Source organism: Strix aluco, chromosome 30, assembly GCF_031877795.1.
Source record: "Strix aluco isolate bStrAlu1 chromosome 30, bStrAlu1.hap1, whole genome shotgun sequence".
Taxonomy (NCBI): Eukaryota; Metazoa; Chordata; class Aves; order Strigiformes; family Strigidae; genus Strix; species Strix aluco.
Window position 1 is genome coordinate 1,334,459 of NC_133960.1, and position 25,535 is coordinate 1,359,993.

At 62.6% G+C, this 25,535-nt stretch overlaps 4 protein-coding genes and 1 non-coding gene across 9 annotated transcripts in view; 1 reads left to right on the plus strand and 4 right to left on the minus strand.

The window, feature by feature from the left end:
- INTS3 (integrator complex subunit 3) overlaps positions 1–6,245 on the minus strand; it is a 44,569-nt gene extending 38,324 nt beyond the window's left edge. The window contains exons 1-3 of one of the 3 annotated variants that reach the window (XM_074809374.1): positions 5,767–6,245; positions 2,335–2,418; positions 1,174–1,257 (exon numbers count right to left, since the gene is read on the minus strand). In XM_074809374.1, the coding sequence (XP_074665475.1) occupies positions 1,174–1,257; positions 2,335–2,418; positions 5,767–5,859 (261 nt within the window). In that variant the 5' untranslated portion in view covers positions 5,860–6,245. The remainder of the gene's footprint in view (positions 1–1,173; positions 1,258–2,334; positions 2,419–5,766) is intronic. The other 2 variants (XM_074809376.1, XM_074809375.1) reach the window with 2 other exon arrangements.
- A 1,004-nt stretch (positions 6,246–7,249) lies between these two features.
- Positions 7,250–17,652, minus strand: NPR1 (natriuretic peptide receptor 1). Its single transcript, XM_074809530.1, has 21 exons — positions 16,971–17,652; positions 15,359–15,558; positions 14,884–14,997; positions 14,010–14,145; positions 13,672–13,763; positions 13,439–13,574; positions 13,267–13,351; positions 13,044–13,164; positions 12,890–12,964; positions 12,684–12,761; positions 12,459–12,563; positions 12,179–12,250; positions 11,918–12,077; positions 11,678–11,833; positions 10,783–10,951; positions 10,554–10,700; positions 9,782–9,974; positions 9,487–9,661; positions 8,296–8,394; positions 8,087–8,178; positions 7,250–7,636 (listed from the first exon to the last, which is right to left on the minus strand). The coding sequence occupies exons 1-21, from the start codon at positions 17,650–17,652 to the stop codon at positions 7,574–7,576; spliced, it is 3,150 nt and encodes a 1,049-aa protein (XP_074665631.1). The 3' UTR covers positions 7,250–7,573.
- An 834-nt stretch (positions 17,653–18,486) lies between these two features.
- TRNAM-CAU (transfer RNA methionine (anticodon CAU)) lies at positions 18,487–18,558 on the minus strand. The gene has a single exon. It is a non-coding gene; the product is annotated as a tRNA-Met (tRNA).
- Positions 18,559–18,815: 257 nt separating this feature from the next.
- Positions 18,816–23,385, plus strand: ILF2 (interleukin enhancer binding factor 2). Of its 3 annotated transcripts, none has more exons than XM_074809256.1 (15): positions 18,816–18,888; positions 19,034–19,093; positions 19,554–19,596; positions 20,541–20,645; positions 20,902–20,979; positions 21,154–21,256; positions 21,341–21,406; positions 21,594–21,710; positions 21,803–21,881; positions 21,994–22,081; positions 22,205–22,266; positions 22,453–22,567; positions 22,641–22,731; positions 22,968–23,137; positions 23,245–23,385. In XM_074809256.1, exons 1-14 carry the CDS (start codon positions 18,884–18,886, stop codon positions 23,126–23,128), a joined length of 1,173 nt encoding a protein of 390 aa, XP_074665357.1. In that variant the 5' UTR covers positions 18,816–18,883; the 3' UTR covers positions 23,129–23,137; positions 23,245–23,385. The 3 variants fall into 3 exon arrangements, with proteins under 3 accessions (XP_074665357.1, XP_074665358.1, XP_074665359.1); XM_074809257.1 differs by having other exon boundaries at positions 19,034–19,073; positions 19,552–19,596; XM_074809258.1 differs by lacking the exons at positions 18,816–18,888; positions 19,034–19,093; positions 19,554–19,596 and adding an exon at positions 19,603–19,830.
- Positions 23,386–23,602: 217 nt separating this feature from the next.
- Positions 23,603–25,452, minus strand: SNAPIN (SNAP associated protein). The gene is made up of 4 exons (XM_074809259.1): positions 25,204–25,452; positions 24,374–24,420; positions 24,136–24,254; positions 23,603–24,025 (listed from the first exon to the last, which is right to left on the minus strand). Exons 1-4 carry the CDS (start codon positions 25,311–25,313, stop codon positions 23,921–23,923), a joined length of 381 nt encoding a protein of 126 aa, XP_074665360.1. The 5' UTR covers positions 25,314–25,452; the 3' UTR covers positions 23,603–23,920.
- Between the last annotated feature and the right edge of the window lie 83 nt (positions 25,453–25,535).

The window sequence follows — 25,535 nt, forward strand, 5'->3', positions numbered from 1 at the left end:
GTCGGGGTTTGGGAAGGCCTCAAGCCAACGAGGAGACAGAGCAAAACACGGCCGTCTAACCGAAGAGAAATCTGACCCACACCGTAAGCAGTCAGGCCCGAAGACTCCCAGGAGAAGCTTTCAAGAGGTGATTTCTGGGGAACGGAGCTGTAGCTCGACAAGGACCGTCCCGTCCAGCAATGCCAAGGCAGCGATGAGTCCCGGGAGCTAATGCGGATCTATGGCTTTGGTGCAGAGAGCTCTGCCCTCATAGCAGTAATTACATCAAGAGAGAACATTGAACGAGTCACCGTCGGGCCAGCGCAGCGCCAGGATTTACAGAGCGTCCCTAACAGCAGACCCTGCCGACTTCAAGAGTCCACCTCAACCCTTCCAAATTCCGTGTAACACCTGTTAACTGAAACGCACCCAAACAAGGACCCCCGGGTATCGCTCACCACGCTCAGCCCTTCCAACAGTGCTTTTGCTTTGTCTTGTAGCTGCTACAAATAGGTCTGGTTTCTATAAAAAAACCCCATCATTTTCAACTCCCTCCCCTAGTGTCCCCAGTTTGTTGCAACAGCACCAAACCCACATCCAAGATCTTTAAGAATACAAAACACTCATCTTCCTGGAGGTGAGTAACTACAATTTCAAAAATCAGAGTTTACAGCGTCACTAAAAAGAGTTATTTAAAAATTAAATCCGGTCTGTGAAATTAACAGAGGTGGGCTGCTAAAAAGCAATTTTCTCTAGGAATTGAACACGTCCCTCCTCTAGTCTAGGTGATTATTTCTGTAGGCATCTACATCTGGCTTCCAGCAGGCAAATCTGGGCCGCCAAAGGCAATGCTGAAACTGGGAAAGGCCTTAGAGTTTCTTGAAGAATCAGTACTCACCTCCCACAACAAAAACCAATTAATTTGAGGGCTGTGAAAGAACCCGGCTGAGCTCCCTTCCCTGGTGGCAGCGCCTGCATTCCCCGGAGCAGCCGCTGTGCCACGGGGACGCAGCAAAACCAGGAACGGTCCAAGCAAAGTCATTGCCCCGCTACAAAAACCACCACTCGGCGCTGAGGGTTCTAGCCAGGCACCTTCCGACGCCTGCACGAGACCCAAAACTTCCACAGCTCCCAACCTCCGGCCGCCTGGAAAGCAAAAGCCCTCGTGGATAAACTTTCGGCGACGGGCCTTACCTTCTGTGCCTGAGCAGGTTCGGTCAAGACCAGAGTGAAAAGACCCAGGCAGATCTCCTCGTGCTGGGGGGTTCCTTTACATATCTGAGAGAGAAAAATGCAAGTGGTGTCAGTGAGCAGCGAGATGGGACATGAGAGGAAGGTCACAACAGGAGGAGGAAACCCCGCTCAAGCCCACCAAATGGCTGACAGAGCACCCAGCAGCCCGTGAGGAATTCAGAGCAGGATCACAGGGGAATACAGAAAACATCCAGGGTCTCCTGTACTTGTACCCTGCTGAGAAGTTAATTCTGGTGCAAACCTCTGGGTACCCAGAGCTTTGCAGTGATTTTAGCAGCACCGCTTCAGGGCACCTCGTTACTGAGGGGCAACAAAGCCCCAGGCAAGAAGAGCAGCAGATCCCCGAGGGCTGGGGACCTGCCCAGGCTCCTCTCACAGATTTTTCTACAACCTGTTTGTCTGAGTGGGAAAGTGTTTCATGAGCTTCTGAGCCCTGAAATCCAGCCTGGGTTTTGCCAACCTTTTCCCATTAAGGGAAGGCAACTCTGGAAGGTACACACTGACTCCAACAGCCCAAGGTGTTCTGGGGAGGAAAAAATGCAACCGATACGTCTGAGAGCCCATTAACATGTCACACGACAGTTTTCCTTATACGGTTACATCTGCAGCTTGCTGGCAAGTATTTTAAGACTGCGCAGAGTTAGAAATAAACGCTCCATCCCTCAGCTGAACGTGCCCTTTCCAGTGGTCTGGAGTCTGGCTGTTTGGAGGCCAGGAAAAAGCAGATCTGAGCAGCGCAAAACCGCACGAGAAACGCAAACACCGGCGGCACAGGCGCAGCGACGGGCCCCCGCGGCGAGCGCTCACGTGCTGGGAGAGACACGCGCTCGGCCAGATTTCAGCGAGAAATTGCACTGCAGGTCGGCTTCCAAATAGGTGATTAGACAAGGATTAAAGCCACGGTGTTGTTTTGGCTTTTAACTGTAATAGCTCTGGGAATCCTTGACGGGAGGCGCGAGGGCAGAGCAGGCTCCATTCCCCAGCCTCCGCCTCGCTAACAGCTCGCACGCCCGCTCCCTCAGACAGAGACCCGTGCAGGTACAATAAACCACAAATTATTTCATCCAGGCAGGATTTCTCACCTCTCGAGACGACACTTACGTGAGCATTGAGGGCATCGTTAGCTTCCCTCTCCGACAGCCCGTTGGTTAGCGAAGTCACGATGCCCACGCACCTTTCTAGTCTCTGAAAGAGAGAAAAGCCAAAGATCACAAACGGGGAGGAACAAGCACACCGAGCACATCCTCGCCAAGACAAGATACAGCAGAGGCTGTGTTGACCCCCCACCCAAACACCTGAACGGACAGAAAAACAGCCACGCAACAGCCGTTCTTGGCTCACGTCAAGGCTCCGAACCTCCTGCCAGCTGGAGAAGCTGCCGCTCCATCCGTGTTTATTTATTCACAGGTTTGGGTTTTAAATACTCCGCTGACACCGCTCAAAGAGCCAAAAAGTAAATGTGTGATTATTCAGCGATACTAATACTGATGTCACTTTGATACGAGGCCAAGACGCGGTCGTGCGAAGGCCGAATTTGAGGCAGGGTTGTCAATCCTCGCCCTGAGAGAGGAGCTGACGCCCCGGCCCCCGGCAGAGCCCGTGTCATCCAGCAGCTCCGCACCGCTCCCGTCCGTGCGGGAACCCCGGGCTGCGGGGCAGCAGCCTGGAAACCTTCTGTTCTCGTCACTGAACATCTGAGCAACTTCTGGCTGAGAATAAACAGCAGGAGCAGATGTTTGCACGCAAGCACCCCGAGGGATGAGTGACGGGAAGAGCCATGAAGTCGGGACTGGTAAGTTCCAAGAGCACAGGCATGAACATACTGGAGAAGGAAACGGCAAAGGCTTCCACTCAGCGTCAGAGAAATTAGCTGCCCCTTCTTCACGCAGGGCAGAAATGGTTTCTCCTGCCCGCGGCCGGGCACCGGCGTTACCCGGTGTCTGCCTCTGGCGCGGGGAAGCAGAGCGGCGCGACTCCGGGCACGCCGCAGCCTCTCCCCACCTCGCGGTGCCACCCTGGGGACGGTGACAGAAGGGCTGCACGGGCTCGATGTCCCCACGTGTGCTCTCGCAGCGGCGATGGCACCCGAGAGCCGCGTTCCCGGCTGTCGGCTCGAGAGGGGCTGGACCACAGGGCTCCTTTAACGCCGGGGTCTCGCTCTCACGCTACAACTCGCGGGGTGAGATGTTCTAAATTAAACTCCTCACAAAGAGCCCTGCTGCCGGGCGAGGGAGACGTGCCCTGCCCTCTTCACTGGTGCCACCGCTCCCGCGCCACAGCTGCGGAGCTGCCTGGACTGTTCTGGCCACGGCAGCGACTCCCCAGCTGCCGGCAAAACGAGGTCTGGCTTTCCTGGAGGTTCCTTGGAGGCGGGTGATGGAGCAGTGACCTGTTTGCACCAGAGAAAAGCAGCAAATGCAGCCTAAGACGGGCAATAAGCAAGTTACAAGAAGGTTATTTCTACACAGTCACTTCTTGATTAAAATGCAAACACATCACACCAATTATGGAACTGATTAGCGACTCCTTTGCATATCAAAAGGGCTGCAGTGAAGAAGCTATTGAGAAAGAGGTCAACAGTTCTCCACTCCAAGGCAATATGAAAGAAGATGTACTGGTCAGTAATGCAGAGATAATGCCTTTGTGAAACCGGCTTTGTTCCAGGCCGAGCAGCAGCATTATGAAAAAGCAATGGGGCAAAACCCATGAAAATCTCAAATCTAAAGCAGATGAATTATTTGAAAGGGAGGACAAGATCCAGCAGCTGAAAAACAGAGTTAGAAAAATCCCAGTGAGAAATAAGACAACTTGTTGGCAGATAATGCAGCCAATGAACCACCAGAGGAGCTTTGCAAGGAAGTTCAGCGTCAAATAATGTCTTTGATCTGAGACCTGCCGACAGACTCGCAGGATCAGGGTGTGGTTTTCCCTCCTTGGGATAAACGAGAGACGCATCAACTCGCTACTGCCAGGTACGGAGGCTATTTGAAAACACTATTTCTACCTTTTTAGCCAGTTTAATGGTTCACATTCCTGTAGCTCTGCTGCCTCGACCAAAACCCACAGCAAAATGAGACAACAGCTTCTTGAACGCGGGGTATGAGATACAATTTTACAAGCTCCAGTCACCTCCTTCTCCCCCAAAACAGATGTGTTCCACTTACTGCCACCAGCAGCTGCGACGACTGCCAAAGGGAAAGACTGGAGGAGGTTTTTCCCTAAACATGGCAGCCTGTTTACTGTGAAAACTCGACGTGCAACGATCCCGCACGGTTTTTCCTGTGTACGCTCCGTTTCCTGTTTGTTGGAGTCTTTAACACAAGAAACATGAAACTTGTGACAGTAAATCCATCAGCGCTCAGGAGTATAATTAATGCCTGAACCAATTCCTTCCAACTGACTGGGCTTTTAGTCAAAAGTGCTGCTTTCCAGGGGTTGAGGAGGGACGGGAGGAAGGCTTGCCAGTTAAGCAAGGCTTGTCTCTGGGAAGTCTTCTCCTTCTGGTACCTGCGTTTGTCTGGATACGGCCCCATCCCCACACCTGAGCTCCACCACGCTCATCGACTCGGCTCCTTCCCAGACCCGATGCTCTCAGGGAAGGATCCGGGTGGGAGCGACCCGGACCCCAGCAGACCCACTTCGGTAGCCTGGAGCTGATTTTCAAGCCCAACCAAAGCTCCCGGCCGTGCCGGGCTCGCAGAGTTGCACAGTCCAAAGCTGGGAACGTTCTGTCCAGACCTGGACAGGACCCAAAACACACATGGGGACCGACGGGTGCTTTGAAGGAATATAAATACACTCCAAATGGCAAAGGACAGTTTCCAGACCTTGAGACCCAGTCATTCCAGTTACCACCCTGTTTTTCTCCTGCAACTGAAATCCAACATGGTTTGTTTTGGTTTTTTTTTTTTTTGTCTGCACCATTTCACAGGCCCCGAATACATTCGTTCCCATCACACAATAAACAACCAGTCTCTGCCACACCCGTGGCACCGGGGAAGCCGCCCCTACACCAGCTTTAGGAAGATCCCTGAACACTGCTCCTGCGAGCCAGGTGTAAATCAGGGCCTGAGCAACGTGTCCACCTCGCCCAGGTCCCTGCGCTACCGGCTCTTCCCCGGCTCCTCCGCACCCCGTTATCCTGGGGAGACCCCAAACCTTCCCCACCTGTAAAAGAACCAGCTCTCTCTTCCCAGTGCAGGAAGAGAAGCTCGGTGGGAAGTAGGACAGCACTGTGGGTGAACACGGGTCAGAAACTTTCCCAGATACTGGAGAGATGAGTCCTGTCGGTGCTCAGGCGCGAGGCAAGGTTCACAACCCCGCTCCACAACCTGCGGCCGCCCTGCCCGAGCGCGGCCGGGGCGAGGCAGGCAGGCAGACCCCGGCTGGGAGGTGGTTTCTGTGTAGCGAGCCCCCTCCCCGCACAGGGACAGGCAAGGGGAGCAGCGTGTGCCGCCCTGCCCGCACCCCGTGCGGGGCCGAGCCCGTCACCCACCCCCGGGAGCCCCCCTGCCCCCAGCCCCAGGCACCTACCTCCTCCATCTCATCCTTGGCATCCAGAAGAGTGGAGACCAGCAACTTCCCTCCTCCTCCTGCTGTTCCCCCCTTCCCCTTCTGCATCTCCATGGCTGGGGTGGGGGAGGAGAGGGGGGAAGGCAGCCCCTATCCAGGGGGCTTGACCCGAGAGGAGCCCCCCCCTTTTTGCTTGGCGATCCCCCCCCACCCAGCTCTTCCTCGGGGGAGGACGGGGAGGGGGGTGTTTATGGGAAATACCCCCCCTCCGGAGCACCCCCCGCTCCTGCAATGGGGAGCAATGGGGTGGAGGGGGCAGGGGTCCTCGTCTGCTCCCCAGGGGCTTCACCCCAGACGGGGGGGGGGTACGGGGGGGCGGAGGGGCTGCTCTTTGACTAGGGCAGGCCTGAGGCCTGCGGCCGTGCTGGGGTAGGGGGGGGCTGTGCTATGGGGGGACCCTACGGGAGGGCGCTGTGGAGGGATCCCGGGGGGCCGTGGGGAGTTGGGAGGGGGGGGGTGTCCCGGGGCGGGGGTCCCCGTCGGCCGTGCCAGAGGAGGCCTGTGGGGGGGGTGGGGAGGCCCCCGGGGGAGGCCTGTGGTGAGGGAGTCCCGGGGGGGCCCCCCGCGGGGGGGGGGGGTGTGACAGGTCCCGCGGTGCGAGGCAGGGCAGGGCGGGCGCTGCGGCTGCCGCCGGGGCCGGGGGGGGGCTCCGCCGGGCGGCGGGGCGGGGGTCTCGGTGCCGGGGGGAGGGGAGCGGCGGCTCCGCACCCCCCGCCCAGCGCCGCCGACCGGAAGTCACTGGGAGAGGGACGGGAGGGCCCGGGCGGAAGAGGAAGCGCGCGGCGGCAGGAAGTGCCCGCCCCCTCCCTGTCTCTGGCCAATGGCAACGGATATACGGCTCGGAGTGACAGCGCGGGTAAGCCGGCCTGGGGGGGCGGGGCCGTGACGGGCTGCTCGGCCAATGGGGCGGCGGGGGCGGGGGAGGGGGCGGGGCCTGGCCCGGGTGGGCGCTCCGCGGGCGGGTGGGACCCCCCGGATACCCCGAACCCCCCGGACCCTCCCGGATACCGCGAACTCCCCGGACCCCCCCGGGACCCCCCGGACTTACCCGGGGCCCCCCCGGGACTCCCCAGGACCCTCCCGAGACTCCCCTGGATCCCCCCAGACCCCCTGGACCCTTCCGGGACCCCCCCGGGACGTGCATGGCCGGGACCCCCCTCCCCAACGCTCCCTCTCGGGCAGCCCCCCAGTCCCCTGCCCTCGGGACCCCCCCAGCCCTCCTCTGGCCCCACAGAGCCCCCTAAAAAGACCCCCCCGGGGTGCCCCCTCTTTCAAAGCCCCCCCCAGAGCCCCCCCTTCCCCGCAGGGGAGCTTGGGCGCTGGGAGGCCGCTGGGAGACCCCCGGAGCCCCCCAATATCCCAGTGGGACCAGGATGCGTGGGGACACCCGATGTGGGGTGCGGGGGGGGGGGCGCAGGGGGACCCCACTGAGACCCACGGCGGGTGCGTACACACCAGCTTTATTACAAAAATTAGAGCTCTAGTGACCCCCACCCGGGGTCCGGGGCTGTCCCCCCGTGTCCCCCCCCGTTCCCCCCCGGCCTCAGCCAGGGTTAGGCCACGAGGCTGCTTGGGGACGGGGTGTCCCCCCCCCCCCCGGGAGCCGTTTTGGGGTTCAGCTTGGGGAGCGCGGTGCAGTTGGGGGGGTGTGCCCGGCCCCCATCTGCTGGCGGTGCCCCCCGCTTGGCCCCGGCCCGGGGGGGGGCCTTGGGGGTGCTGCCGGGACCAGCCCCGCGGGCCCTGGGTGCTGCCGGGGGGTGGGGGGGGGTCAGCCCCGGGTGCTGCTCCCACGCTCCCCCAGCAGCCAGTAGGTCCTCACCTTGCCCTTGCCCTGTGGAGAGAGGGGGGGGTGGTAAAGGGGGTGCAGGGGGGGGCCATTGCGTCAAGGGTTGGGGTGCAGGGGAGGGGGCGCATTGCCCTAAGGTCGGGGTGCAGGGGGGGGCTCATTGACCCAGGGTTGGGGTGTGGGGGGGGCCATTGACCCAGGGTTGGGGTGTGGGGGGGCCATTGTGTCAAGGTTGGGGTGTGTGGGGGTCCCATCGACCCAGGGTTGGGGTGCAGGGGAGGGGCCATCGTGTCAAGAGTTGGGGTGCAGGGGGGGCTCATTGCCTCAGGGGTTGGGGTGTGGGGGGGGCCATTGCCCCAGGGTTGGGGTGCAGGGGGGGTCATTGCCCCAGCAGAGCTGTGGGATGAGGATGCAGAGGGGGGACCCAGCTGGAGGTCCCCCACTGGGGCAGCCACTGGGGGGGGGGCTGGGGCTGTGAGGGGGGCCGGCACCCACCTTCATCTCCACGTCACCCCGCAGCTCCAGCTCGAAGCAGCCGAACTCCTCCAGCACGGCCTTGGTCACCGCCGAGATGTGGATCTTCAGGGCTGGCGGGAGGCGGTTCCCTCAGCACCCATGGGTGCCCGGCCTCAGCCTCAACAGCACCCGTGGGTGCCCAGCCCCAGCCCCAGCAGCACCCATGGGTGCCCAGCCGGGCCCCTCACCTTCCCCGTTGGACTCCATGCGCGAGGCCGTGTTCACCGTGTCCCCGAAGAGGCAGTACCGGGGCATTTTGAGACCCACGACGCCGGCGCAGACGGGTCCTGTGGGACACCTGGTCAGTCCCCCCTGACGGCCCCGAGTCCCCACCCGGCCCCGCTCTGGCTGGGGGCTCCCCCCCCACAGTGTCCCCACTGTCCCCCTGGGTGCTGGTGTCCCCTCCCGTCCCTGGGGTCCATGTGAGGGCTGGGTGTCCTGTCCCCTTGTCCCTGCTGGCCCGTGTCAGTGCTGTGTCCTCCCCCCATCAAGCCATGTGGGTGCCATGTCCCCGTCCCCCCTGACCCATAGAGGTGCCAAGTCCCTGTCCCCATCCCCACTGACCTGTACAGGTGCCATGTCCCTGTCCCCATCGCTGCTGACCCATATGGCTGCCTTGTCCCCATCCCTGTCCCCGCTGACCCATATGAGTGCCATGTCCCCATTCTTGTCCCCATCCCAGTCCCCGCTGACCCATATAGGTGCCATGTCCCCATTCTTGTCCCCGTCCCCGCTGACCCGTACAGGTGCCATGTCCCTGTCCCCACTGACCCATACAGGTGCCATGTCCCTGTCCCCATCCCTGTCCCCACTGACCTGTACAGGTGCCATGTCCCCATTCCTGTCCCCTTCCCTGTCCCCACTGACCCATATGGCTGCCTTGTCCCCATCCCTGACCCGCTGACCCGTGTTGGTGCCATGTCCCCATCCCCATCCCTGTCCCTGCTGACCCATACAGGTGCCATGTCCCCATTCCTGTCCCTGTCTCCATCCCCGCTGACCCGTGTGGGAGCCATGTCCCCATCCCCATCCCTGTCCCCGCTGACCCACACAGGTGCCATGTCCCCATTCCTGTCCCCGTCCCTGTCCCCGCTGACCCATGTGGATGGAATGTCCCCATCCCCATCCCTGTCCCCGCTGACCCATACAGGTGCCATGTCCCCATTCCTGTCCCCGTCCCCGCTGACCCGTGTGGGAGCCATGTCCCCATCCCCATCCCTGTCCCCGCTGACCCATACAGGTGCCATGTCCCCATTCCTGTCCCTGTCCCCATCCCCACTGACCCGTGTGGGTGCCATGTCCCCATCCCCATCCCTGTCCCCGCTGACCCACACAGGTGCCATGTCCCCATTCCTGTCCCCGTCCCTGTCCCCGCTGACCCGTGTGGATGCCGATGCGCAGCTTGAGCTGCTGCTGCGGCCGGTGGCGGATGCGGAAGGAGCGGACGGCGTCCAGCAGCGCCAGGGCCATGCGAGCCACCTCCCGGGCGTGCAGCTTCCCGTTGCGCACCGGCAGCCCCGACACCACCATGTAGGCGTCCCCGATCGTCTCCACCTGGGTAGCGGGGGACACACACACCCCCCCCCCGTCGGGGACACGCCATGGGTGCGACGCCGGCTCTGGGGCGTGACTCACGGTACATGTATGTTCACGCGTGTGCGGGCGTGTCCTCACCTTGTAGACGTCGAAGTTGTCGATGATGGCGTCGAAGCACGTGTAGAGGTCGTTGAGGAGCGTCACCACCTGCATGGGGGTGCTCTCGGCCGACAGCGCCGTGAACCCCACGATGTCGCTGAAGTAGATGGTGACGCTGTCGAAAGCCTCCGCCTGCACCGTCTCCCCCCGCTTCAGCTGCTCCGCCACTGAGCTGGGGGGGCAGGGGGTGGGTGAAGGGGAGGACAAACAGCCCCCCAACCCCTCCCAGGCTGCTGGGGGGGTTCTCGGGGTGTCCAACCCTCTGAGGACCCCCAGCCCTGAGCCATGAGGGGGGGCCGGGGTCATTCCTGGCCCCTTTAGGTCCCTCAAGCACCAAAGACCATGGCAGGAGGTTCTTGGGGTCTCCAGCCCTCCAAGCACCCCCAGTCCTGAACCACGTTGGGGTACCTGGTCACTTCAGGCACCCCCCAAGCCATGCAGCGGTCTGGGGGGGTCCCCAGTTTCTCCAAACACCCCCAGCCCCAAGCCACGTGGAGGTCCTTGGGGTCCCCACCCTTTCTAAGCATTCCCAGCCCCAAGCAACATGGGGGTCCCCAGGGGGGCCCCAGCCCCTCCAAACCCCCCCAGCCCCAAGCCCTGTGGGGGGTCCTTGTTGCCCCCAGCCCCTCCAAGCCCACCCAGCCATGCAGGGCACCCATGGGGGACCCCCAGCCCGGGGCAGGCAGGGATGCCAGTGTGATGCCCAGCAGTAAGGGGGTGCACAGAGGGCCGGGACCCCCCCGGTGCTCACTGGGGCAGGATCTGGTAGAGGAGAGCCTCAGCCTTGCGCTTCTCCTCCAGGTAGGCTTGGGTTCGCTCCTCCACCAGCTCCTCCAGGTTGTTGGCGTACTGCTCCATGCGCGACAGCAGGTTGTCCAGGATGTTGCTGCTGCTCTCCCTGCGGGTAGGGGTTGAGCACCCACCCGGGGACCCTTTTTGGGGTCACCCATCACCCACGAGGCGGGGGGAGGTGGATGTACCTGTTGAACTTGCGGAGCTGGACCTTGATCTGGTTGAAGTCGGGGCGCTCCAGGACGTCCTCGGCCCAGCAGTGCTGCATCAGCTGGCCCAGCTCCTCCATGTGGCACCCCACGTTGGCCGAGGGGCGGAAGCTGGGGTGCTCCCCACTCTTCACCCGCTCGATGATCTCTACAGGGCCAAGCACCCACCAGTGGGTCCAACCACCCATCAATAGGTCCAAGCACTCATCAGCTGGCCCAATAACGCATCCGCAGGGCTAAGCACCCGTCACAGCACGTCCAAGCACCCATCAGCAAGTCCAACAACCCATCAATTGGTTCAAGCACCCACCAGCAGGTCCGATAACCTGCCAGCAGGTCCAACCAGTGGGTCCAACAACCCATCAGCTGGTCCAATAACCCATCAACAGGTCCAAGAACCCATCACAGCAGGTCCAACAACCCATCAGCAGGGCTAAGCACCCATCACAGCATGTTCAAGCACCCATCAAGCGAGGCCAACCACCCATCAGTTGGTCCAAGAACCCATCAGCAGGTCCAGTAACCTCTCAGCAGGTCCAAACACCCACCAATGGATCCAAGCACCCATCAGCTGGTCCAAGCACCCATCAGCAAGTCCAACAACCCATCACAGCATGTCCAAGCACCCATCAATTGGTTCAAGCACCCACCAGCAGGTCCGATAACCTGCCAGCAGGCCCAACCAGTGGGTCCAACCACCCATCAGCTGGTCCAAGAACCCATCACAACAGGTCCAAGAACCCATCAGCAGATCTAAGCACCCATCAGCAGGACCAGTCACCCATCAGCGGGGCCAAGCACCTCTCAGTGGGGCCAAAAACCCATTAGGTGGTCCAACAACCCCTCAACAGGTCCCTGGCACCACCCTGCTCACCTTTGGGGCTCAGGTCCAGCCCCTCCACGTAGAAGACACCGTTGCGCAGGGCGATCTCTTGCAGGATGATGCCGAAGCTGTAAACGTCGCCCTTCTGTGTGCCGCGGGCCGGCGGCAACTCCATCCGCAGCAGCTCGGGCGCCGTCCACAGCTTCTCTGTGGCACCAGGGAGGGGGCTCAGGCCGGACAGGGCCCCCGGGCAGGGGCTACTCCCAGGGTTGGGGGTCAAGGGGTGCTCACTGGCGAAGAGCGCGTGGGAGTCCTCGCCGTCGGGGGCCACGCGGAAGCTCTCCAGCCCGTAGTCCGTGATCTTCAGCACGAAGCGGCTGTCCACCACACAGTTGGAGGACTTGAGGTTCCCGTGGGAGACGATCACCCCGTTGTGCAGGAACTGCATCCCCTGGCAGGGCGGAGAGCGGTCAGAACTGGTTGTCCCCCCACTTCCATGTGAACGGGGGACCCCTGTGGGAACTGGGTGCCTGGTGGGAACCAGCTTGATACCTTGACGATGTCAAGGGTGAGGGAATAGCGGAACATCCAGTCCAGCGTGATGCTCTCGTTCTCCAAGATGTCCTGGGGACACGAGGGTCACATCGTTGGCCCCCCACCATGGATGGGCCCCGATGTGGGGGACAGCATCCAACTGCCCGCTGCAGTCGGCTCCCTCCCACCCTGGGCACCAGCAGAGCAGCTCTGGGCAGCCCCGACGCTGGGTGATGGGCACTGGAGGGAGAACGTCCAGCCCTGGATGGCTGCCGGGGAGCCGGGACCCCGCCGGTACCTGGAGGCTCCCGCGGGGGCAGTACTCGGTCAGGATGCAGATGTTGGGGGGGTCGGTGCAGGCGCCGATGAAGCGGGTCAGATGCTCATTTTGGACATCCCGCATCTGAGGTGGAGCAGGGTGTGGGACCAGGTTCATGGCACTTCCCCCCCTCCCCGCCCATCCAGGGGACACCGAGCTGGGCACCCCCATCCCACCACGCGGCGCTGAGCCAGGGACACCTACGTGCTTCAGCTCGAACAAGACCTTGCGCGTCAACTCGATGCGCTTGCGGTTGAGGTGCTTCACGGCCACGAGGTTGCCCTGGGGAGACACGGGGTGGTGGGTTCCCAGCAGCGTGGTGGGTTCCCAGCAGGGTCATGGGTGCCTGGTGGGGTGATGGGTGCCCGGTGGGGTGGTGGGTGCCCATCACCACTCCCACCCCCCCATACCTTGTAATACGCCGTCTTGGCGTAGACCTGGAACTGCCCCTCTGTGGTCATCAACGAGCCGTAGTTGGAGCCCCTCTGGGAGAAGGGACATGGGGTGAGCCCAGTCCCTGGTCCCCATCCCCGGAGCAGGGCTGGGGACGGGCTGGGTGCTCACCAGGGAGAGGGTGAGCTTGCTGCCGGCGCTCCGGAGGTGTTTCTCCAAGCTGCTCATCTGCACGTCTTCCCAACGGACACGCCACAGCTCGGCCTCCAGCTCCTTCTCCAGCTGCAGCTTCCTGCGCCGGGAGGGCAGGGTGAGACCCCCCGCGTGTGTCCCCCCACCTCCGGGGACAGCGGCTCAGCCTGGGGGTCACCCTCCCCGACCCTGGCACCCCCACCTGTAGATGAAGAAGGAGGTGACGGTGATGGCCAGGAGGATCAGGCTGACCACGAGGGACAGGACCTCCAGGGTGGACAGGCTGGCTGCACAGCGAGAGGAGGGCGGTGAGGGGCTGGCGGGTGCCCGGGGTGGGGGTCTCCTGTGTGTGTCCCCCCCCCAACACCACTCACCTTTGCGGCACAGCGGGTCGCTGTTATCGAAGCCGCAGGGGGGAACGTCAGAGGGGACCACGTTCCCCGGCCAGTGGATCTCACGCCCCGGCACCATCTGGATCTTCTTGGTGGTGCCGTTGTAGTTGGCCACGATCTTGGAGGGGTCGGGGGGGACGGGGGGACACAAGAAATGGGTGGGAGGAGGCCCCCGGCTGCCCCGTGGGACCAGCTGCCCCCGCGCCGGGGCTCACCTGGAAGTCCCCCCGCACGGGGTCCATGTCCCACAGGGAGTAGTCGCTCTCCCGGTCCCCGTTCTCGTCGATCTTCAGGAAACCGGTGACACCTGGGGACAGAGGGTGGGGGGCTGAGGAGGGGGGACCCCGAGGACCCCAGCCCATGGGTGGGGGCATCCAATCCCAAAATACCATCCTGGGAGCGGAGCAGGTGGGCGCCTGGCAGGCAGCAGCTGGCTGGGATGGGGACGGGGATGGGATGGGGATGGGATGGGGATGGGGATGGGGATGGGATGGGGATGGGATGGGGATGGGGAAGGGGACAGGGATGGGGCCGGGGAGGGGCCGGGGCTCACCGTAGAAGGTGCGGTTCCACATCTGGCGGGTGATGGCGGAGGCGTTGGTGATGGAGCCTCCCCGCTCCAGCGTCTCGTTGACGGCCTGGGCGTAGAGCAGCACCCCGTCGTGGAAGGCGGCCGCGATGAAGTTCATCTGGGGGCACGGAGATGGCTCGGGGACAGGGCGCAGCGGGGTCCCCGTCCACTCGTCCCCAGCAGCGCCACATCATCCCACAGCTCCTCGTCCCCAGCAGCCTCAGATCCATCCTCTGCCCTGGCTCCAGCCCATGTCCCCTTGTCCCTTTGTCCCCAGCTCCATCCCATGTCCCCTCGTCCCCTTGTCCCCTTGTCCCCAGCTCCATCCCATGTCCCTCAGTAGCTCCAGCTCCATCCCTTGTCCCCTTGTCCCTTTGTTCCCAGCTGCATCCCATGTCCCCACAGCCTCAGCTCCATCCCCACCCCATGTCCCCTTGTCCCCAGCTCCATCCCATGTCCCTCAGCAGCTCCATCTCCATCTCGTGTCCCCTTGTCCCCAGCTCCATCCCTTGTCCCCAGCTTCATTCTGTGCCCCCACAGCCCCAGCTCCATCCCGTGTCCCCTTGTCCCCTTGTCCCCAGCTCCATCCCATGTCCCCCAGCAGCTCCATCTCCATCTTGTGTCCCCTTGTCCCCAGCTCCATTCCTTGTCCCCTTGTCCCCAGCTCCATTCTGTGCCCCCCAGTAGCTCCAGCTCCATCCCGTGCCCCCTTGTCCCCTCGTCTCTTTGTCCCCAGCTCCATCCCGTGTCCCTGAGCAGCCCCAGCTCCATCCCTTGTCCTCACATCCCCTTGTCCCCAGCTCCCTCCGGTGCCCCCCTGGCCCCGTGCCCCCCCACTCCCCCCGCCGTGTCCCACCAAGCCGTCCTTCATGGAGAAGTTGAAGTGGGCGAGTGCCTCCTCCTTCAGCCGCGCCAGGAAGGGCCGGTACTCGGGGTTCTCGGGCTCCTTATAGGTGATGATGGTGACGGCCTGGGATGGGGGGGGAGCAGCTGGCAGCGGGGCCGGCTGCACCCCCCCTGGGGACGGGGGTCCCGGGCGCTGCCTGTCCTTCCTCCTGTGAACAGCCTCTGCCCCAGGCAGCGCCGAGCTGGGACCCGGGGACCATTAATCTCGTTTCCTTCCTCCTCGGCGGTTGCCAGCAGTGGGGAGCGAGCAGGGGGGGGTGTGGGGGGAGATGGGGGGGGGCTGCTCCACCAGCTCCAGCACCCGCCGCGGCCCCCGCGCGCCGTGCCGGGGCGCGCACGCGCAGGCGGGTGCCCGTGGACGTGCACACGCGTGTGGCGGCGGGTTCCTCGTGCACCCGCGGGCGCGGGGGGTGCCCGGGGCTCACCTCGAAGGCTCGGCGGGCGCTGGCGTCGTGGCGGTCCCCCCGCTTCCAGGGCCGCTGGGGATCGGGGAAGCGGCTGCCCTGCAGGCTGGCCCCGAAGATGTCGATGTAGAAGAAGGCGAAGTCGCCGCGGGTCAGCCCCTCGCGTCCTGCCTGCAGCATCAGCTCCCGCAGCGTCTCCGGGGCGCAGCACACGTAGACGACTGCGCGGGGGGAGACGGCTCATGGCACCCCAAGATCCCCCCTATCCCCGGGGCACCCTGAGACCCCCCCCCCCTCCCTGCATCCCCAGGACACCCCAGCCCAGCACCCCGAAGGTCCCCGGTTAACGCACGACACGGGAGAGGTCGTGTGGTTGGGTCATGGGGCTGAGCGAGATGTCGGGGAGCAGGGGGGTCCCCAACCCCGCTGCCTGCCACCCCCCCACCCTGCACCCTGCCCGCCTCTGCCCTCCGCTGCGGGCGCCAGGCCGAGGTTTCCTGTTTTCCCGACTCCGTTTCCTCCTCCCTGCGGCCCAGATCGCCGGCAGAGATTGATTCTGGGCGGCGTGGTGACCCCGGTGGGTGCCGCCTGCCCCACCGCCGGCGTCCCCAGGGCACGGGGGTGCGGTGCCGGCGGGACCCCGGGGTGCTGCCTGACATGGGGCTCAGCCGTGCCACCCACCAGGAGCATGGGGCCCCAAAATAGCACCCAGAGAGGTGAAGCAGCAAGATGGCGAGGCCAGGGATGGCCGGACGCCACCCACCCAATGCCAGCCCCGCCGGCACCCACTTCCCTGGTGCCACCCGGGACGGCTCCGGCTGGAGCAGCTGGCGGGGACGGGGATGGGGACAGGGCCAGGCTGGGCCACCCGGCCGGAGGGGAGCGGGGCAGGCGGCCGTGCTCAGCAGCTCCCGGTGGGGCACAACGTGGGGTGGGGGTTCGGGGGGGGGTCAGGGTGCGGGTTGGGGCAGCACACGCGTGTGCGGACATGTGGAACGCCCATGGACAGCCGTGAACACCCGTGTAGTGCTGTGGTCACCCGTGAACACCCGTGTACTGCCGTGGTCATCTGTGTACTGCCATGAACACCCGTGTACTGCCGTGGTCACCCGTGAACACCCGTGTACTGCCGTGGTCATCCGCGTACTGCCGTGAACACCCGTGCACAGCCGTGCTCACCCAGGTACACCCGCGTGGAGCTGTGCACACTCGTACACACCCATGTACTGCCACAAACACCCGTGTGCTGCTGTGAATAGCCGGGCACACCCGTCTACACCCGTGTGGAGCTGCGTGGAGCCATGCACAGTCGTGCTCACCCGTGTACTGCCGTGAACACCCGTGCACAGCCACACACACCCACGTACACCCGTGCGGGGCTGCGCACACCCATCTACACCCGCGTGGAGCTGCGCACACTCGTGAACAGCCGTGCACAGCCGCACACACCCGTGTACCGCCGTGAACACCCGTGCGCAGCCGCGCGGAGCCGTGCCCTTCCACACACCGCACCGGCACCCCGCCGCCGCCTCCCCGTACCCCCCCTCCCCGTGCCGGCGCACGGCCAGTCCCCCCCCACCGGTGTGTGTGCGTGTGTGTGTGTGTGTGTGCGCGCGTGTCCCCTGTCACTCACTGCGTCCCTTCTGCTTGATCTCCTGGATGATGAAGGAGAAGTTGCCGCCGTCGCGGAAGACGACGTCCATGACGGTGAGGTTGCGCAGGGTGGGCAGCTGGACGTACAACCCCTCGGCGGCAAAGAAGTACGGCCGGTCGTCCACCTTCTCGTCCCAGTAAACCAGTAAAGCCCGACGCGTCCAGTTGAAACGCCGATGGAGCTGCACGCCCAGTTCACCCAGTTTGCGGTGACTGGGGCCGGCGCGGGTGGTCAACCCGAATTGCTCCCGCTTGTCGTCGAAGCCGTGGGCTTCGGCACCCGCCGTCACTAGTGGAAGGCGCCAGTGGCTGGTGAACCGGGCGACCGGTGCTGCCGTGTAGACGCAACCGGGTCCCAGAAAAGCGGCGGGGTGATGAGCGAGCCGTAGGTCGACGGCGGCCAACGGCGCGGCCATTTCGGAGCAAACCCCGTGTCCATCCTCGCTGCTCCCGAAAACCCAACGTAGGGTGAAACCGGGTAATAAATCGGGTCGGGCGTTAACGGCGGCGGCGGCTAAACGCACCGCCGGCCCCACGCGTGGCCAAGCCCACGGGTAGGTGAGGTTGCGTTCGGGTAACACCACCGCTAGTGTCAGCGCGGTTGTCCCCGTCGTCGCCGCCACCGTCGCCGCGCCGCAGAGCACGGCCAGCACCGCCAGCATCGCCCACGGAGAGTGGCTTTTCCCCCCGCGGAGGGGCTGAGCCCTTCCTTCCCCCCCCCCTCGGTGACACAAAGGGCCGTTATCATCCACACCGACCTTAACTCCTTCCTGCCCGCCCCCACGGCATCCACCGAGGACCGGGCTGGAGGATGGGGCCGCCCGGTGGTGGGTGTGGATATCCCCACCCGTGGGCTGAGACCTGATAAACTCATCAGCGGGCAGGGAACGTCCCGCAGCCCCGGTCCCCGTCGCGTCCCCACGGAGCGGCTCCCCCCGCGCCCCCGCCGGGCTTCGGGCGGCCCCGAGGGGGCTCCGTGGCGGGGGGGGGGGGCTCGGGCACCTCTTCCCTCCGCCCTCCCCGCGCCGTGGGAGCTCCGCGTCCCGGTCGCGGCAGCGCCGGGGAAATGGGGAGTTACCCCGCGCAGATGCGGCTCCGGGGGCTGCGCGGCTCCGGGGGACACGCGCAGCGCTCGGGGACACGCGTGGTTTGGGGGACACGCGTGGTTTGGGGCACACGCGCGGTGCTCCCGCCCTGGGACACGCACAGCCCTGCGGGGGGACACCCTGGGCTCCCGGGGACACGCGCAGCGCTCGGGGACACGCGTGGCGCTCCCGCCCCGGGACACGCGCAGCGCTGCGGGGACACGCGGGACCCCGGCCGCTCCGGGACGCTCCCGACACTCCGTGACCCGCCGTGCCGGACAGGGCTGCAGAAGGTCAGTCTCGAGGGAGAGGAGCATTAGGGAACGCCGGAGGCGGCGGCAAAAATTAATGTAGTTAATTAAGGCGTTAATAAAGAAAAAACCGCAGGGCGTTGGAGAAAGAAAATGTTACTAGCAGAGGATGGTTTCGATCCATCGACCTCTGGGTTATGGGCCCAGCACGCTTCCGCTGCGCCACTCTGCTGCTTGGGAACAGCTCCCGACCAGCCCTAGAGGTACCGCTGTAGCCTGTGCGCATGCGCGCTGCGCTCGTCGGCAGCTCCATTCATGAACTTCGCGCCCCCTCCAGCGGCCGCCCGGCGCGCGCGCACGGCCTGCGCCATGACTGGTCGCTTTCACACGCCCCGCCCACTTCCCGCCTTAGATTGATGGTCGGTTCGACCAATGGCTTGCAGGAGAGCGCTGATTGGCGGCGTGTGACAACCAATAAGCGGGCAGGTTGTTGCGGGGTTGGGAGAGCGCGGATCACCACAGCAGCGGCGGCGTTTATTGTTCGGAGCGGCGGAACCATGAGGTGCGCGGGGACCGCGCCGGGGGGGCCCCTGCCCGGCGGGGCGGGACGGGAGCCCCGGGGGAGGACCGGGCCTTGCGCGGGGCGCTGAGGGGAGCCCCCCCGGGCCGCGTTCCCGCTCCGTTAACGCCGTTTCTCTTTTCCACAGGGGCGATCGAGGCAGAGGCCGTGGCGGACGCTTTGGTTCCAGGGGAGGCCCTGGCAGTGGGCGAGTCTGGCTTCTGCTTTAGCGAGGGTGGCTCTCTAGCGTGTCAGGCCTAGGGGGTGGGCTGCGGCCGCCCCCGGGGGCGAGCTGCCGGGGCGTAGAAACCGGGGGGGTGGGGGGGGGCAGCTTGCAGTGTAGCGCAGGATAACGGTGAGGTGTAGAGCCGGGGTGGGGGGGTGCTGGCCTCTCCGGGCCGGGTCTGTCAGCGCTGCGGGCGCGGGGAAGCCCTCGGTGTACGGCCACTGCCCGATCGCACCGGGGCGGGGGGGGGGGGGTAGTTATCGTTAGCGGGGTTATGAAGAAACCTTTCCTATTTCTGTAGGGCCTTTTCTGGCGTCTCGGGACCAAACCTCCACGAAACGGTGACGGGGAGGGGGTGTTCGGTGGTGATGAACACGGCGGCGAGCGGGTAGATATCCCTACAGAGAATAAAGTTGGGTTTTTTTCTTCTTTCCCCCTTTAGGTTCCGGCCCTTTGTGCCGCACATCCCCTTTGATTTCTATGTCGTGAGTAACCCTCTCCTACGGAGCTGTTTGCAGGCAACAGCTGTGGGACTTTTCCTTGTTTAAAGATACATCTTAAAAAACCTCGTGTGCTGACTTTGATGGTTTGGCTTCTTTTAGCGTAGCCGGAGTGAAGGAGTTCACTGAAAAAGCTGTTGGTTCAGTAACTAACCCGAAATAGATCTTCTTACTGTCCCTGTTTGGAGTACTAGTGTCACACGGGATGACTAGGATGCAGTTGAGTAAGAATCACAACAAATAAACGCCTTGGTTGAGGTTTTTCAGCTTTTTAAGGCACCCAGACCCTCGGTTCTGTCAGCTAACACAAAGCTCGTGGGTCACTCCTCGGGTAGCCGTCGCTCGCCTGTCAGATGTGCTGCTGGCTCTTTTGCTGTGTTGGTCCTCGCAAGGATCAACACACATTTCCCACCTTTTTATAGGAGGAAATAATTTCCTCCTCCTGCCGAGCATCTGCCCCTTACAGACAAGTGACTTCCAAGGCAAACAAGTTCCCTGACTCTTTGCCTTCCAGGCCCTGAGGCTGTCGATCCCGTCATGGCAACTCCAGCCATCTGCAAACAAATTCTTAAGGGACTGTAATATAGTTAATAACGCCCCCCCCTTGGTAAATCCATGGTTAATTAGAGGTGCCCTGTTTCACACCCTGTAGTTGCACGGGCACGCTGGTGGCTCCTCTGCCACTTCTGAAGACCTCCTGTTCCTGTCGGAGCACGGGGAGAACGTAGGGCAGGGCAGGCAGCTGCCCGCCCTCCCTTAGGATAATGTGACAGTTATAAAAGCAACAAGTGAAAGGCACGATGGGGAATCGCAAAGGAAACAAACGCTGGAGAATAAAAAAAAAAAACAGAATAAATTTTGTTCATGAGTGGGTTGAATCAAAGTCTTTTTTCTTGGGCGTTGCAGTCTGATATCTGATCCCGTTTCAGTGCGAAATGGCTTTCCCCCGCGTCAAACCCGCCGCCGATGAGACTGCGTTCAGTGAAGCCTTGCTGAAGAGAAACCAGGATCTTGCTCCGACCGCTGCTGAACAGGTTTTGTGCTGAAAATTACCTTAAATTCTTCGGCTGGATGTTAAGAGAACTCAAAGACAGACTATCCTTCAGAGAGCATAGTAGCCATTACTAGCCTGAAAAGTAATTTCTCTCTCTGAAGTAAGCGCTGCAATGGAAATGTGGGTAGAGTTTCTTGGACAGTGGTTTTTAAAATCTCTTTATCTTGTTACACTCTGCCAGATCAGATTATTTCAGGTCGTACTGGTAACACCAGCCCTCTCCAATTCCTTTGCAGGCTTCCATTCTCTCTCTGGTGACCAAAATAAACAACGTGATCGACAATTTAATTGTAGCACCAGGAACGTTTGAAGTGGTGAGTCCAAAAATTTGGGGGAAAAAAAGCCACGTGGGGAAATGCTTCGGCACGAGGGATGCCGGTGTTCTAGCTACCAGACCTGGCCCAAAGAGGATTAAAGATTCATGCCGACTCCCAGAAACGTAGCACGTGCATTAAATTCACTAATTTTTGCTTTGCTCTTTGAAACAGCAAATCGAGGAGGTTCGCCAGGTGGGTTCCTACAAGAAGGGCACCATGACGACGGGGCACAACGTGGCCGATCTGGTGGTGATTTTGAAAATCTTACCCACCCGTGAGTACCGGCTGGGCGGCTGCTGACCGAACCGCGGCGCTCGGCCCCGCTCTAACCGCCTCTTCTTCCGCTGCTTCTCCCCAGTGGAAGCTGTGGCAGCCTTGGGAAACAAAGTCGTGGAAAGCCTGAGAGCGCAGGACCCCAGCGAAGGTGGGACACCCTCCTGCGCCGTACGGGGTCGAGGGGACAGAGTTGAGGAGGACGTAGGCTGATGCGAGGGTTTCCCCTCGAGTTTGGGGGTTTGGAGGGAATCCAGGGTCTTTCCTGCCTTCCCGTGTGCTGGTAAGGTCTTCCAGCCCCTCCAAGAGGAATTCTTGTTCTTTTTTTTTCTCCCCAGTCCTGACCATGCTGACAAACGAGACCGGATTTGAGATCAGCTCAGCCGATGCAACGGTGAAGATCCTGATCACCACGGTGCCGCCCAATCTCCGCAAGCTGGACCCCGAATTACACCGTAAGAGCTCAGCTTGCTCCGCCCGCCATGTGGACGCCCACACTTACTCACCTTTGGGTTAAAAAACTGGGTATTTCTGCTGCTTCTTTCAGTGGACATCAAAGTGCTGCAAAGCGCCCTGGCTGCCATCAGACACGCTCGCTGGTTTGAGGAGAACGCTTCGCAGTCCACGTGAGTTTGGCCTCAAAACGGGAAGGGCTGGTTGAAATAATCTCCCAGAGAAAGAGGAAGCGAAAAGCAAGGAGAGCTGTTCCTGTAACCCTCCTCCTGCCATCTTCTCCAGGGTGAAGGTTTTAATCCGGCTGCTGAAAGACCTGAGAATTCGATTCCCCGGCTTCGAGCCCCTCACGCCCTGGATTCTGGACCTGCTGGTGAGCGCACGAGGGGGAACGCTGCCACAGCGAGCTTGGCGCTGCCTGCACGTCCCGGGATTCTGGCGCTGCTCTTACAGAAGCTGCCTTTGTCCCAACTCCCCCTTTCTTTTTTCACCTCAGGGGCACTACGCCGTGATGAACAACCCCACCAGGCAGCCCCTGGCTCTCAACATCGCCTACAGGTCCGTTGCCGTTTGCTTCACTCGTATAAATTCCTGTTACCAATAAAAGTGGCGACGTCTCAGGGTTTGAAGGGACCTGAACTGGAGACAAAGCAGACTCCTCATGTAGCTGGGCTAACTGCAGACTTTCTGGTTGCATTTTGTGCTGGAACAGTCGTTTCTAACCCAAAATGTCTTGTCCCGTAGGCGCTGCCTTCAGATCCTGGCCGCGGGGCTCTTCCTCCCTGGGTCTGTGGGGATCACTGATCCCTGCGAGAGCGGGAACTTCCGAGTCCACACTGTTATGACCCTGGAACAGCAGGTGAGGTGCCTGTCCTGCGGTGGGAGAGGGGACTGGAAGCTGTCCTGGCTCTGACACGTCCCCGTCCCTGCAGGACATGGTGTGCTACACCGCGCAGACCCTCGTCCGCATTCTCTCTCACGGAGGCTACAGGAAAATCCTTGGCCAAGAAGGCGACGCCAGCTGTAAGTGGGGTCGGTGCAACGCGTGGGTCTTCCTCCACGCAGACCATCGACGCCTCGGTGGAGGAGTGGGACTGGTTTTCTGCTTTGCTGGAGAAAATTAAGAGCTCTGTGAAATGACTCGTTAAACACCAGAGCAGTGGGGAGGCGAAGTGGGGTGTCGCGCTTCCCCCTGCACGTCCTGGGGCCGAGGCTTGTCCACGCTGCTCAAGGTCACCCCGAGCCGCTGTTTTTTGCAGACCTGGCTTCTGAAATGTCCACGTGGGATGGAGTGATAGTGACGCCTTCTGAGAAGGCTTACGAAAAGCCTCCAGAGAAGAAAGAAGGAGAAGAGGAAGAAGAGAATCAAGAAGAACCCGCTACGGGCGAGGAGGAGGAAAGCATGGAGACGCAGGAGTGACTCGCCCAGGTAAAACCTGGTGGAACTGCTGCCTGTGAGCAGGCAGCTGCGGGCAGGGGAGGGAACGGCCCAGGCTGCCTGTGCCCCCCCGTCACAGCCCGTCTCTCCCCCCGCAGCGGGACCTTTCCCCCCACCGGGTGTTGCTGCCTGAAGGATGCAAAGGACCGAGCCCATCCTCGGCGAACGCAGCCAGCTGACACAACCTGTCCCTCGTGTGTGTTTTTTACGAGCCGCCCATTAAAGCGTTCCCCCCCTTCCGAGCGTGTCCTGTTTGTTTAGGTAGAAGATGCACGTTTTAGAAGGGGGTGAGAAAAAGCTTTAACAGCGTGAGGGGCTTCCAAAACTTGACGGAGCCCACCTGGGGATGCTGAACCCCAACCCGCTCTCTCTGCTGGCAGCACCCGCTTGGTTCTGCCTTCCCTGAGGCACCCGGGACGCGGCAGCGTTACAGACTCACGCTGCCTCACTAGCCCATAAAGCAACACGCAGTCACTTTTATTACAGTGCCTATAAATCTGGGAATACAACTCGGGGGGGTCCCCCGCTTCCTTCAGCTGCAGCTGAAGAGCTGCGGCCTCACTGCGCAGGACTTCTCACCCCTTCCCGTGCTGCGGATGCTCAGGAGAGCGCTGCTACAAACGGGGATCCCTGCTCCCCTTGCCAGCGGCCCGCTCCCTTTGCTGTCCTTACAGGGTCGCACCCGTCGCTGTCCAGGGCCTTCCAGGGCTGTCGGCACAGCCGTGGCGCGAGGCAGATCCGGCCCAGCGCTGCCCCCGGGGGGGTGGGGAGGGCTCACTTGCCGGGCAGGCCCTGGGGGTAGCCACCTGCCGCCTCCAGCATGGCTTTCCGCCGCACCGTCTCCTTGGCCACACTGTGGTTCAGCCGCCGCAGCCGTTCCTGCGTGGGGGAGCAGCAGCCATCAGGATGGGTGGGGGGGAAGCTGGGATCCCCCCAAAGCACTGTGGCCCCCCAATCCTTCCCCCCCACCCCGGGGTCCCTGCGCTGACCTGGGCGTTCTGCAGGATGTTGTTGACCAGCACCACCCTGCGCCGGGCATTCAGCAGCTTCTTCACATAGGGATCGAGGTCCAGCGCCACTTTCTGGTCCTCGTTGATGCGGCACAGCTCTGGGGGAGGGCAGAGTGTGGGAGCAGGCCCAGGGCACCAGGAACCCCCAGGAGATGGGGGGGCAAACCCCTGCTGCACCCCCCAGCCAGGCTGCGGAGGTGACCGTGCTGTGTCTCACCTGTGGCCAGGCTGTCGATGTGCTCCCGCAGCTCCACCTGGCTCTCCCTGCAGAGGGAACAGCTCGGTGACCAGGACAAAACCCTCACCTCCAGCCCCAAACCCACACCCCTACTCCCCCTCCAACAAGGAACCTCCACCCCCAATTCCCTCCCAGTCCAAACGCTCACCCCAGCCACCCGGTTACCTGCACCCCTCCTCAGCCATCCCTAACTCTCCCCAAGCCAGTGACGTGCCCCCCACCTCTAACGTCACAGAATCATCTCAGTTGGAAAGGACCTTGAAGATCATCTAGTCCAACCGTTAACCCAGCGCTGACCGTTCCCAACTCCACCAGATCCCTCAGCGCTGGGTCAACCCGACTCTTCAACCCCTCCAGGGATGGGGACTCCCCCCCTGCCCTGGGCAGCCCATTCCAACGCCTGACTACCCGTTCTGTAAAGAAATACTTCCTAATAGCTAGTCTAAACCTTCCCTGGCGCAGCTTGAGGCCATTCCCTCTTGTCCTATCACTTATTACTTGATTAAAGAGGCTCATCCCCAGCTTTCTGCCCACCCGCACCCCTAATACCCCCCCCAACGCCCGCGGCCCCCTCAGCCCAGCTACAAACCCCTCAATTCCCCACCCTGGCACTCCTAAGCCCCACTCCAGGCGCTTCGAAAGCCCTTCACCCCCCCCTCAAACACTCACCCCCCCGGCCGTACGTGCCCCTCAGCCCCGCTCCCATCGCGGTAGCCGCTCCTCAGGCCTCTCACCCCCGCTCCCGCCGTTACCCTCAGGCGCCCGGGACCCTTTTTCCTCCTCCCTGACCCCGCTCCCCGTTCCCGGACCTGACGGCGTGGACGTGTCCGTCGAGCTGCCGCACCGCCGGCCGCAGAAACTGCAACAACCCCTCAGCAAACAGCTCCCGCGCCGCCGGGCCGCCGCTCCCCGCCGCCATCTTGGCGCCGCCAGAGCCGCGGAGGCCGCCGGGAAATGGCAGCAGCGCGGAGGCTGCCGGGAAATGGAGTCGGCGGGGCGGGAAAAGCCGCTTCAGCGCCGCGGGGGCCGCTGGGAAATGTAGTCCCTGGGGGGCACATCTTGGGGCGCGGCCCTCGCCCTCCGCAGCGCCGAGCACCCGCGGGAAGCGCAGACAGAGCCACGCGGCACAACCCAAACCCGT